The sequence below is a fragment of the Kogia breviceps genome, chromosome 20 (genome assembly GCF_026419965.1).
Source record: "Kogia breviceps isolate mKogBre1 chromosome 20, mKogBre1 haplotype 1, whole genome shotgun sequence".
In the NCBI taxonomy this organism is placed as follows: domain Eukaryota; kingdom Metazoa; phylum Chordata; class Mammalia; order Artiodactyla; family Physeteridae; genus Kogia; species Kogia breviceps.
In genome coordinates this window covers 8,485,619-8,497,759 of record NC_081329.1, presented here as the reverse complement: position 1 = coordinate 8,497,759, position 12,141 = coordinate 8,485,619, and the positions used below count along the sequence as shown (strand labels likewise).

The following is a 12,141-nucleotide window of genomic DNA, read 5'->3' as shown; positions in this document are numbered from 1 at the left end:
GAGGCCCCTCCAATACTGGCCCTTTTCCTCTGCAGATCTTTGTAACTGGGAGATGCATAACCCTACTTTCTCTGAAAATCCACAGGCTCTCACTGCTTTAATAGAGTCTCTTGTCTTCTCCCACCAACCCACCTGGGACGATTGTCAACAGCTCCTCCAGACTCTCCTCACAACTGAGGAAAGGCAACGGGTTCTCTTGGAGGCTAGAAAGAATGTGTTAGGTGCCAATGGGCAACCTACCCAGTTGCCTAACGAGATTGATGCCGGTTTTCCACTCGTCAGGCCGATTTGGGACTTCAATACCCCAGAAGGTAAGGAGCACCTAAAGATGTATCGCCAGGCTCTGGTGGCGGGTCTCCATGGAGCGGCCAGGCGCCCCACGAATTTGGCCAAGGTAAGAGAGGTAACTCAGGGGCCCCAGGAGTCACCAACCGTGTTCCTAGAACGCTTAATGGAGGCTTTTAGACGGTTCACTCCTTATGATCCAACTTCTGAGGAACATAAGGCCACCATAGCAATGGCCTTTATTGACCAGGCGGCCCCTGACATTAGAAAGAAGTTACAAAGGCTGGATGGCCTACAAGGTTTCTCAATTCAGGACTTAGTAAAAGAGGCAGATAAAGTATGTAATAAGAGGGAAACAGAAGAGGAAAGGGAAGAAAGGAAGCAGAGGGAGCAAGAGGCCCGTGAATTAAGGCGGGACAAGCGGCAAGAGAGGAATTTGAGTAAGATACTGGCCACTGTAGTCAGAGGAGGAAATATTAGAGACAGGAATAGACAGGAAGGGCGGACAGGAAGGCGACCATTAGACAAGGATCAATGTGCTTACTGTAAAGAAAAAGGTCACTGGGTAAGAGAATGCCCCTATCCGCTGTTGGGGAGAAACCTACTCTCCAAAGTCGGGGCACAGATTCACTTCCAGCCCGAGGGACCCACCATAACGGATAGCCAGGGAAGGCTCCTCCAGATTTTAACTATGAAATTAGAAGATGAACACAGGATCTATGAGAAACCCTCACCTCCACAAACTGATATGCAGGACTGGATGACTAGGTTCCCTCAGGCCTGGGCTGAGACTGCTGGGATGGGGATGGCAAAATACCGCCCCCCGGTGGTAGTGGAACTTAAGGCTACTGCCACACCAGTAACAATCCGCCAATACCCTATGAGCAAAGAGGCTCGGGACGGCATCCGTCCGCATATACAGAGACTGCTGGAATTAGGAATCCTGGTGAGATGCCAATCAGCATGGAACACGCCTCTCCTGCCTGTTAAGAAGCCAGGGACTAATGACTACAGGCCAGTACAGGATCTACGAGAGGTAAACAAGCAGGTAACAGACTTGCACCCCACTGTGCCAAATCCTTATAACCTCTTGAGTACTCTCCCACCTCAACATACTTGGTACACTGTCTTGGATCTTAAGGATGCTTTCTTTTGTTTGAGACTTTCCTCCCTCAGCCAGCCCTACTTTGCTTTCGAGTGGAAGGACCCTGCCTCAGGAATAGCAGGCCAGCTGACTTGGACACGCCTGCCTCAAGGATTTAAAAATTCTCCTACCATCTTCGATGAAGCGCTGCATCAGGACCTGGCATCGTACAGAGAATCTAACCCCCAGGTAACTCTGCTTCAATATGTTGATGATATTCTTTTATCGGCAGAGACCCAAGAAGACTGCGTCAGGGGGAACTGAAAGGCTATTAACGGGACTTGAGACACTGGGATATCGGGCTTCAGCAAAGAAAGCACAAATCTGTCAGCGACAGGTCAGTTACCTGGGGTATTTACTAAAAGAAGGACAGAGATGGCTCTCAGAAAGCAGAAAAGACACTGTGGCCCGAATACCTGCCCCTAAGAGTCCCAAACAGGTCAGAGAATTCTTGGGGACGGCTGGATTCTGCAGACTATGGATTCCGGGGTTTGCTGAACTGGCAGCCCCTCTGTACCCCCTAACCAAGAGCGGCACCCCATTCACATGGGGTGACAAGGAACAACGGGCTTTTGACCAAATTAAGAGAGCCTTGCTATCAGCCCCGGCCCTAGGGCTACCCGATGTAACTAAACCTTTTCATCTATATGTGGCAGAAAACAAAGGTATTGCAAAGGGAGTACTGACTCAAAAGCTGGGCCCTTGGAATCGCCCTGTTGCATACCTATCAAAGAAATTAGACCCTGTGGCAGCTGGCTGGCCTGCCTGTCTGAAAATAATTGCTGCCGTGGCCACACTGGTAAAAGATGCAGATAAACTGACTTTGGGACAAAATCTGACAATAACTGCACCTCATGCACTAGAAAGTGTAATTCGCCAACCGCCTGATAGATGGCTCACCAACGCCAGAATGACACATTATCAGACTCTGCTCCTGAATTCGGACCGCATTAAATTTACTTCAGCCACGGGGCTGAACCCAGCTACTTTGCTGCCTGACCCTGACCTAGAAGGCACCACAATTATCCATGATTGTCAGGAGGTACTAGCGGCAGCCCATGGAACAAGGCCCGACCTGATGGACCAGCCCCTCTCTGACGCCGCCTTCACTTGGTTCACGGATGGAAGCAGTTTTCTGGATGAAGGTAAGCGGCGGGCGGGAGCTGCGGTGGTAGACGGAAAAGAAGTCATATGGGCGGCTGCATTGCCACAAGGAACATCCGCTCAACGGGCTGAACTGATAGCCATGACAAAGGCCTTAGAGTTAGCAGAGAATAAAAAGGTTAACATTTATACGGACAGCAGGTATGCTTTTGCCACTGCACATGTCCATGGTGCCATTTACCAGCAGAGGGGCTTATTGACCTCGGCAGGAAAAGAAATCAAAAATAAGGAAGAAATTGTAGCCCTGCTGGCAGCCCTGATGCTCCCTACAAAAGTTAGCATCATCCATTGTCCCGGACACCAAAGAGGGAATTCATCAATAATAACTGGCAATAATATGGCTGATCGAGTGGCACGAGAAGTAGCTCTGGGGGAAATCATCCTAGAATTAACAGGCTCAGAAACACCAAAGGGTAAAGAGGTAACACCCCCAGCCATAACTAAAGAAACTTTGTCCCCCCAGCAAGCCAAATCTATGCTACAGCAAATTCATAGATGGACTCATTTGGGAACTAAGAAAATGGTATCTCTGATGCAGAAAACAGGATATGATGTCCCGGGACTAACTAAATTAGCCGAGCACATTGCTCGGGAATGTATTCCATGCCAGCAGGTGAACACAAACAAAGGAAATGTGGCCAGCGGTAAGAGGCTCCGAGGAGACTGACCTGGAGCTTACTGGGAAGTCGACTTCACTGAAATCCGTCCAGGAAGATACGGTAACAGATATCTCTTAGTCTTTATAGATACTTTCTCAGGATGGATAGAAGCCTTCCCCACCAAAAAGGAGACAGCGAATGTGGTAGCCAAGAAGATATTAGAAGAAATTTTCCCCAGGTTTGGAGCTCCTAAGGTAATAGGATCTGATAATGGACCCGCCTTCGTCGCCCAGGTAAGTCAGGGTGTGGCCAAATACCTGGGGACTGATTGGAAATTACATTGTGCCTATAGACCCCAAAGTTCAGGACAGGTAGAAAGGATGAATAGGACTCTAAAAGAGACCTTGACTAAATTGTCCATAGAGACTGGCGGTACTGATTGGACGGTGCTCCTTCCCCTGGCCCTGTTTCGGGCCAGAAACACTCCTTCTCGCTATCACCTCACTCCTTTTGAAATTCTGTACGGGGCACCTCCCCCTCTGCTCACACTGGGGGAAGGTATCAGCCCCGACTGTCAAAATAACACTGATCTGTATGCCAGGCTGTTGGGGCTCCAGCTGGTCCAGAAGGAAGTGTGGTCTCAGTTGGCAGAGGCATACCGGCCCGGGACCCCTGCAGAAGCCCATCCCTTCCAAGTCGGGGACTCCGTATACGTCCGTCGGCACCGGACCCAGACCCTAGAACCCCGTTGGAAGGGCCCCTACATCGTGCTGCTCACCACTCCAACTGCAGTCAAGGTAGACGGCATAGCCGCCTGGATCCACGCCTCGCACGTTAAGGCGGCCCCAACATCCACCGGAGGCTTGACCCCATTCCCAACTTCAGCAACACCAGAATGGAAAGTCCAGAAAACCAGCAACCCGCTCAAGCTCAAGCTCCTGCGATCATCCGGCTCATAATCCTGACTGCTGCCTCAGCTAATCGTGAGTGACTTTAGCCCTCACATGCCCCAGCGGCTGACCTGGCAAGTCATCTCCCAGACTGGAGATGTGATCTGGTCGGTTAGTCACACCGCACCCCCTTGGACTTGGTGGCCTGATCTGTTTCCTGATGTATGTAAGTTGGCAATTGGGATGTCAGCATGGGGCATGTCTGATCATTATGACCTAGCTAACACCCCACATGATAACTCGGATAAAATTTTCCTCAAATTTGGGCCGGAACCTGTGACTCTTACCCTGGCTGTGCTTTTAGGGTTGGGAATGGCGGCTGGAATAGGGACAGGTGCAACAGCCCTTATCCAGCAACCTCACTATTATGATAGCCTGAGACAGGCTGTGGATGTTGAACTCCGGGCATTAGAAAGCTCTATAACTCAGTTAAAGGAGTCACTTACTTCACTCTCTGAGGTAGTGATGCAAAACCGGAGAGGATTAGATCTACTATTTCTTAAAGAAGGAGGACTCTGTGCCGCATTAAAAGAGGAATGTTGTTTTTATATTGATCATTCTGGGGCTATCACCGAAACTATGGACAGGCTTAGGGAGCGCCTGGACAAAAGGCAACAAGAAAGGGAAAATCAAAAAGGATGGTTCCAATCATGGTTTGACAAATCACCCTGGCTTACTACTTTAATTTCCACCTTGTTAGGACCCCTCATTATTTTGTTGCTGCTCTTAACTTTTGGACCATGCATTTTAAATCGCTTGATAGCCTTTATCAGACAACGTGTCAGTGCAGTACAAGTGTTAATGCTAAGACAACAATATCAAAGCTTGCAGAGAGAGACTGAAATTTCATGATTGAAATTAGTTGCAAAAAGAAAAGGGGGGAATGTAGGGCCTCAACTATACTTACACCCCTACTTCCCTATCGATACTTTTGAGCTTTAAGCTTTTTCGCTGGCAATAAGATAATGGAATGTCCCCGCCCTGGGCAGAAACCGCTCCGAGCAAACAAGTATGGCGGGGGATGAAACCTCAGCAAACCAGTATGGCGGGTGATAAGAATGATTAAGCCAGAGTTTAAAGGTCGCCCTAGCCAACCATAACTCATGTGACTCAACCCCCACTCCGGTAAATGTAAAGTAGGCATCCAACAGCTAACCAATCAAGGAACTAGAGCCAAGACCCCCACTCCGGTAAATGTAAAGCAGGCATCCAACAGCTAACCAATCAAGAAACTAGAGCCAAGTCCCCACTCCGGTCCAGGAACAAACAAACCAATGAGGAAAAAACCCTTGATATATCCACACTTTGCATAATGAAAACTATAAAATGTATGTAATTCCGCTTGGGGGGGTTCCTCTTCGGCCTCCTGCGTGAGGACCAAGGAACCCCGGTGCACCGGCTCCTAATAAACCTCTTGCGTGTTGCAGCGACTCTCGACTCTTGGCGGTTCTTGGGCGAGCTGGGACCCCTCAGAGACCGTTCAGGTCTAACAATGTAACAACTATAAAGCATCCTCTAGTAATATGAATCATAACATCTCCTGTCATAAATTGCATTGACTGCCACTCACATTCATTATTATAAAAGTTTATTTAATGAAATAATTATGAGGCTATAGTTAAATTTTTGTACCATCTATTTTTTAAAACATTAACAAAAATGCATTCGAATATGGGAAGGTAGCAAATTAAAAACAGAATAAAACCCCTGGAGACAAATTTTGATCATATCCATATAGAGTTAAATTTTTAATAATGGCTTATATACTGAAAGGTACAAACTCTGGAGTATCTGGAATTTTGCAGCACAATATGTTTTAGAATTCTACAGATATTATAGATGCATAATAATTGAGAAATTATATCTTTAAATCAAAAGGAAAAAGAATTAAAACTATAAGATGAAATTATATATGTGTTAGAAAATAACATGTTATTGAAATAATTACTTCATCTCCTACCTGAAGTCCGAACCTGTTCTTCTGCCGTTTTCTGGAATCCCAGGATCTGGACACATGTCAGAGACCAAAGCAACACCTCCTTGAGTTACTGTAATAGAAAGAAACATTATTACACTTTCATGTAGCTGTTCAGAAAATATCCAGATAATAAATTTACATTAGGTAGATTTGTTTCTTAAATGCCTATGCCTTAACATGTGATTTCTTTAAGAATTAGGATAATTTAGCTAGATTAAGATAAACCTATTCTTATTCCTGAAAAACAGATTTCTTACCCAGGATGCCAACAGCCCTTGGTTGGAACTCTTTCCTCTACTAAAGGAGTCTAAATTTAATTTTAAAACATTTTCTCATTATGATCACCTTTATGACACGTTACAATAAATAGCATGATGAGAAAAAAGAGCATCATGCCATAAATACCATAGCTTATACAGAAGAAAGCTTTCCTTCATTCCCACGGATGAAATGGAGATGTTAATTATCTATTAAGATCTATACAAGAACCTGCTGTATAAAAAATATAAACATATATAAATTTAAAAAATTAAATTAAAAAAAAGATCTATACAAGAGATATTTTACATAAAATTACCTATTATATTTTAAACCTCAAGTGTGCTTATCACTGAATTAAAAATAGTAATGGTCTTCTTGTGCAGATGTGATTTATTTTTTGAATCTGTTTTATAAAGAGCCTTCCCACCTGCTGGGACGCTGCACAGTCAGAATAGTTTTTAAAGGATTCATTTGCTTGTTAGAGTGGCTGCTGCTCCAATAACTATCCCACTCTAATTAGTGTAATCCAATCAAGGCAATTCCCTCTTTCTTTCCAGAAATTTGTTCAATGGTGGTTGTGCCTCAATTCAGTTCAATGATGCTTGAGAGGAAGCCGCAGGAGTGTTTCTGGGGAGACGTTCCTATTAGCTCATAGAGATCATCTCTTTTTCACTCTGGACCTTACCATGTTTGAATTTCAAATGTGTAACTGCTGGTACCATCTTGCTACAGTTCAAAGATGCAGACAACAACATGAATAGAAGAGACTGAGCAAGAACCAGGACCCCTGATATCATAGTTGAGACAGAAACATTGACCAACTCAGAAACCTACACTAGCTCTGAATATCCTGTTGGATGATTCATATATTTCCTACAATTCAATCTCATTTGAATACCTGATTTTATTATTTGCACCTGAAAAGCATTCTTACAAATATAAATATGTTCACATATATTTTGAATAATACCATAAGAAGGAAAAAAAAGTCTGGGTAGATACTGAAATCCTTAAGCACTTAATTAAAACTATGCCTAAAAAAGGCACTAATAATTATAGCAAGATTTAGTTTTTATTGCTAAATTAGGATGAAACTGTGATATGGATATAACCCTTCATTAAATACCCGTCTTACCACAGTATAAAATTTTCTTTCCTACGTACTTAATGTTCTCAATTGAAAAAAATAATCCAGCAAGTTGGACAGTGAAATGAGAAGATGGTGGAATAGAAGCTCCAGGCCTCCTTCCCCTATGGAAACATCAGATAAATAACTACAGGCTAAATAACTTCGTAGGAACCCTGGAAACTAATCAAAGATCTATAGCAACTGGGCAAATGCCCAATGAAGGAAGAGCCACGTTCATAATAGTGGAAAATTTCAGGGAATTTTTACATGCTTTTGCCCCACACCTTCCCTGACATGGCACTGGTGAGAAGAAGGGGCCCATTTCCTGGTTCCCTACTGGAGAAGGAGAACCAAAGAGGAACTTGTTTACAGTGTTCTGGACTTTCCGTGATCCCGGTGTTGAAGGACTAGTTCCTGCCTTGCCTGACTCAGGCACAGGCTGGGGAATGGCAGCTGGAGGCCAATAAGACAACAGTGGACACTTGGCTATAAAATCTACATGGGGACTGCAGCCTAGCGGGCAGGTGTGGGCAAGAGATACAGGCACAGCAATACTGAAGAACACAAAAGACCCCGAGAAGAGGCTCCAGTGAGACTCTTTGGGGAATCAGGATATTTTAAAGCAGCTGGGGGAGAAACACACAAACATATACCCAGACCCAGACAGAACATGTGAGCAGTAAAGACCTGAGAAGACCTTACTTCTTCACCACAGGCTGATCTCAAGGCTCAGTGGCCCACTCATTTGTGGAAGTCTCCCACACCACTCTGCAAGACTGGGAAAGGTGGCTCTTCTTTGAAATGCCAACTTTTTAACAAACATCACAAGGCAGGCAATAAAATATGGGAACATGGCCTATTCAAAGAAACAAAATTAATTCTGGCACTAGTCCCTGAAGAAATACACAAATTGGACTTATTAGACAAAGATTTTTTAACAACTATCTTAAATATGAACTTGAGTAAATAATGACTGTACACCTCTCAAATTTCAGAAAAGATATAGATATACAATTCCAAGGAGCTCAATAAACTCCAAGTAGAAAAAACTCAGAGACTCACAGTGAGACACATAATCAAACTGCCAAAAGACAAGGAAATAATCTTGAAAGCAGAAGGAGAAAAGCAACTCATCACAAACAAGAGAGCCTCAATAAAACTATCAGTTGATTTCTCAGAAGAAATCTTTTAGGCCAGAAGGCAGTGGGGTGATACATTTAAGTGCTGAAAAAAACAACACTGTCAACCAAGAATTCTATAGCCAACAAAACTATCTTTCAAAAATGAGAGAAACATTAAGACATTCCCAGAAAAACAAAAGCTGAGGAGTGAATTACTACTAGACTTGTCCGATTAAAAAATTCTAAAAGGAGTCCATTTTCAACTTGAAATGAAGGGGCACTGGACAGAAATTCAAAGCCACATAAACAAAGTTCTTTGGTAAAGGCAAATATGGGGAAAAAGTAAAAGAAAACCAAACTATTATTGTAATTTTGATTTACAGCTCCACTTCTTAATTTTTATAGGATTTAAAAGACAAATACATAGGGGGCTTCCCTGGTGGCGCAGTGGTTGAGAGTCCGCCTGCCGATGCAGGGAACACGGGTTCGTGCCCCAGTCCGGTAGGATCCCACATGCCACGGAGCGCCTGGGCCCGTGAGCCATGGCCGCTGAGCCTGCACGTCCGGAGCCTGTGCTCCGCAACGGGAGAGACCACAACAGTGAGAGGCCCGCCTAGCACAAAAAAAAAAAAAAAAAAAAAAGACAAATACATAAAATAATTACAAATCTATGTTAATAGGTATACAATATAGAGAGCATAATTATGACAAATAGCAGTTGGGGGAAACTGTAAAGGAGTGGATTTTTGTGTGTGATTAAGGTTAAGTTGGTATCAATTTAAGACACATTGTCATAAATTTAGGCTCTTATGTGTAATCTTCATGGTCACAACAAAGAAAATATGTATAGAATAAACACCAAAGGAAATGTGAGGGAGTCACGTGTCACTATAAAAAATTAACTGTCATCCATAAAAAGGAATGAAATTGTGCCATTTGCAGAGACATGGATGGACCTAGAGACTGTCATACAGCATGAAGTAAGTCAGAAAGAAAAAGAAATATCATATATTAATGCATATACGTGGAATCTAGAAAAATGGTATAGACAATCTTATTTCCAAAGCAGAAATAGAGACACAGATGTAGAGAACAGACATATGGATGCCAAGAGGGAAGGCGGGGGTGGGATGAATTGGGAGATTGGGATTGACAAATATACACTAATATGTACAAAACGATAACTAATGAGAACCTACTGTATAGCACAGGGAACTCTACTCGGTGCTCTGTGGTGACCTAAGTGGGAAGGAAATCCAAAAAAGGGGGATATATGTATATGTATGGCTGATTCACTTTGCTGTACAGTAGAAACTAACACAACTGTGTAAAGCAACTATACTCCAATTTTAAAAAAATTAGCTGAATGCAAAGAAAGATAGAAATGACCTACCACCAAATCAACTGCCATCAGTCTGATATTTCTACTGCTTTTTTCTCCAATTCCATAGTTTCACAGTCTGTATCATGTGCTAGGGCAGGTTTCTCAACCTGCACTCAGTGGTCTACTAAAAAGTCTCTAAATATTATTTTCTAAAAAGATTCTAGTTTTAATAAAAGTTCAAACCCCAATGCAGAATCTTACTTCCACCATATTTTTTCTGCCCCCATCAGTTATGTGACTCCCACACTCCCTCAAGCACAACAGTCATTGCTGTGTCAAATGAAGCCATTTTCTTCAAGCTGAATGGCCATCACTGTTTCTATCAGACATAGCCCACGCTAGTGTGGTTCTCACTGCACTATTTCAGAGTACCAAGCTGGTCTAAAAAACAACTTAAAGGCTTAGGAAGGTTTACTTCTATTCTGCTTTTCTGTTTTTCTCACATGGAATAGTAGTTAAAAATAAAGGACAAACTGGAGGTACCCATGCAAATCAGCTCAAAACACTCTGGATCTTTTTTAAAGTAATGTCAAAGTTGCCTACTTATTCAAAAAAAGGGTACTTAGTTGGAATTCTTTGAGAGCACAGAATGAAACAGATAAGTCTGAACACCTTGCAGATGGCAGAAGATAACAAAAAAGTGATGAGAGAAGTATGTAAAATATGGCTGATTTTCTGAAACAGAGATAGGCTTATAATGGGATAATGATAGAAAAAATATGGTGACAAACAGGTTATGCACAAGTAACCAATGAGCTCCACAAATCCCAACTACCTATTCCATCAGCATCATGAACAATTAACTTCTCTGAAAACTGAAGCTTTAAAGTTGCAAAGAATCATGGAGATCCATCTGTTTCAAGCAGGATCCCAATGCCACAGAGAAACATTTTCAAAAGAGAGGAATCACTGGGCTTAATATCATTTTAACTCTAATTTTGTTGAATTATATATCAAATCTCACAGGACATATGCCATAGATATTAATAAATATATGAAACCGCAGTCAAAACCTTAGAGTTTAAAATCAAAACTGGAGTATTCCATAGGTAGATTAATGACCCATCATTGACAGTAAAGCAAGGTGTAAAGTTATGCAAGTGGATGAACAGATATAAATTAAACGGTTTGTAAAAGACTTCGAACAAATTTAGATTTAAAATGTGTAAATTATATTAATGTATATATAATCAAATGACTTTTTCAAAGCATGATGATTCATACTATCTCATTAGACCCTCACAAGTTTCTTATGAGATATGTAGAGCAGTAAGGAACATGCTTCTCCCATCAAACTGTAACCAAGCAGGACCCTATGGGGCCTTCCCTGGACAGATCCCCCCATGCCCTCTGCCTTCTTCTTGTCTGTAGAAAATTTTAGCCTCTGAGACCTTCCCCAAGTTCCAAATAATAAATTTAATCAGAGAAGTGAGAAAACACAGGAAGAAAGGAAAATGGTCAAGCAAGAGAAACTAGTAATACTTTAGCCATTAAACAAAGTCAAGGACTTTTAGTTCCTCCTCAAGAGTTATAAAAAGTATTCTGAGCCACGTCCTTTGAGCTGTTTTGCAGATACCGAAACCCCCACTGCATGCTGCCCATAAGCACATAGACCCCAGACCAGTTGGAACCAGAAGGTTGAGGATGTTGACTCCCGATTACCTCACCACCAACCAATCAGAAGAATGTCTACGAGCTGATCATGGACCCCACAACCCACCTCCCCTCACCCCATTTTTAAAAACCTTTCCATGAAAGACTTCAGGGAGTTCGGGCCTTTTAAGCACTAGCTACCTGGACTCCTTGCTTGGTGCCCTGCAATAAACACTGCATTTTCCTTCACCACAACCCCGGTGTCAGTAGATTGGCTTTACTGCATGCAGGTGAGTGGACCCAAATGTGGTTCAGTAACAAAATTATCCTGTTCTTTGAGGACATGTCTTGTGATCGTCAATTCAAATTCAAAATGAACTTTTTCTTTAACGAATTATATAGCTAGACTAGTGACCTAGCAAAGGAAGCAACTAACGCAAAAGAAGAATAAACAACTACTTCTATGATAAAAGAGACCATAAACAAATTAGTGGAGACAACATTTACATTAGTGAAACAATCAGAAATCATTG

At 42.7% G+C, this 12,141-nt stretch overlaps 1 protein-coding gene across 4 annotated transcripts in view; it reads right to left on the bottom strand.

The window, feature by feature from the left end:
- The window catches only part of CSMD1 (CUB and Sushi multiple domains 1), a 1,661,506-nt gene that overhangs the window by 471,486 nt on the left and 1,177,879 nt on the right, over positions 1 to 12,141 (bottom strand). For all 4 annotated transcript variants that reach the window (XM_067022449.1, XM_067022447.1, XM_067022448.1 and 1 more), the window contains exon 8: positions 6,103 to 6,190. In XM_067022449.1, coding sequence (XP_066878550.1) covers positions 6,103 to 6,190 — 88 coding nt within the window. The remainder of the gene's footprint in view (positions 1 to 6,102; positions 6,191 to 12,141) is intronic.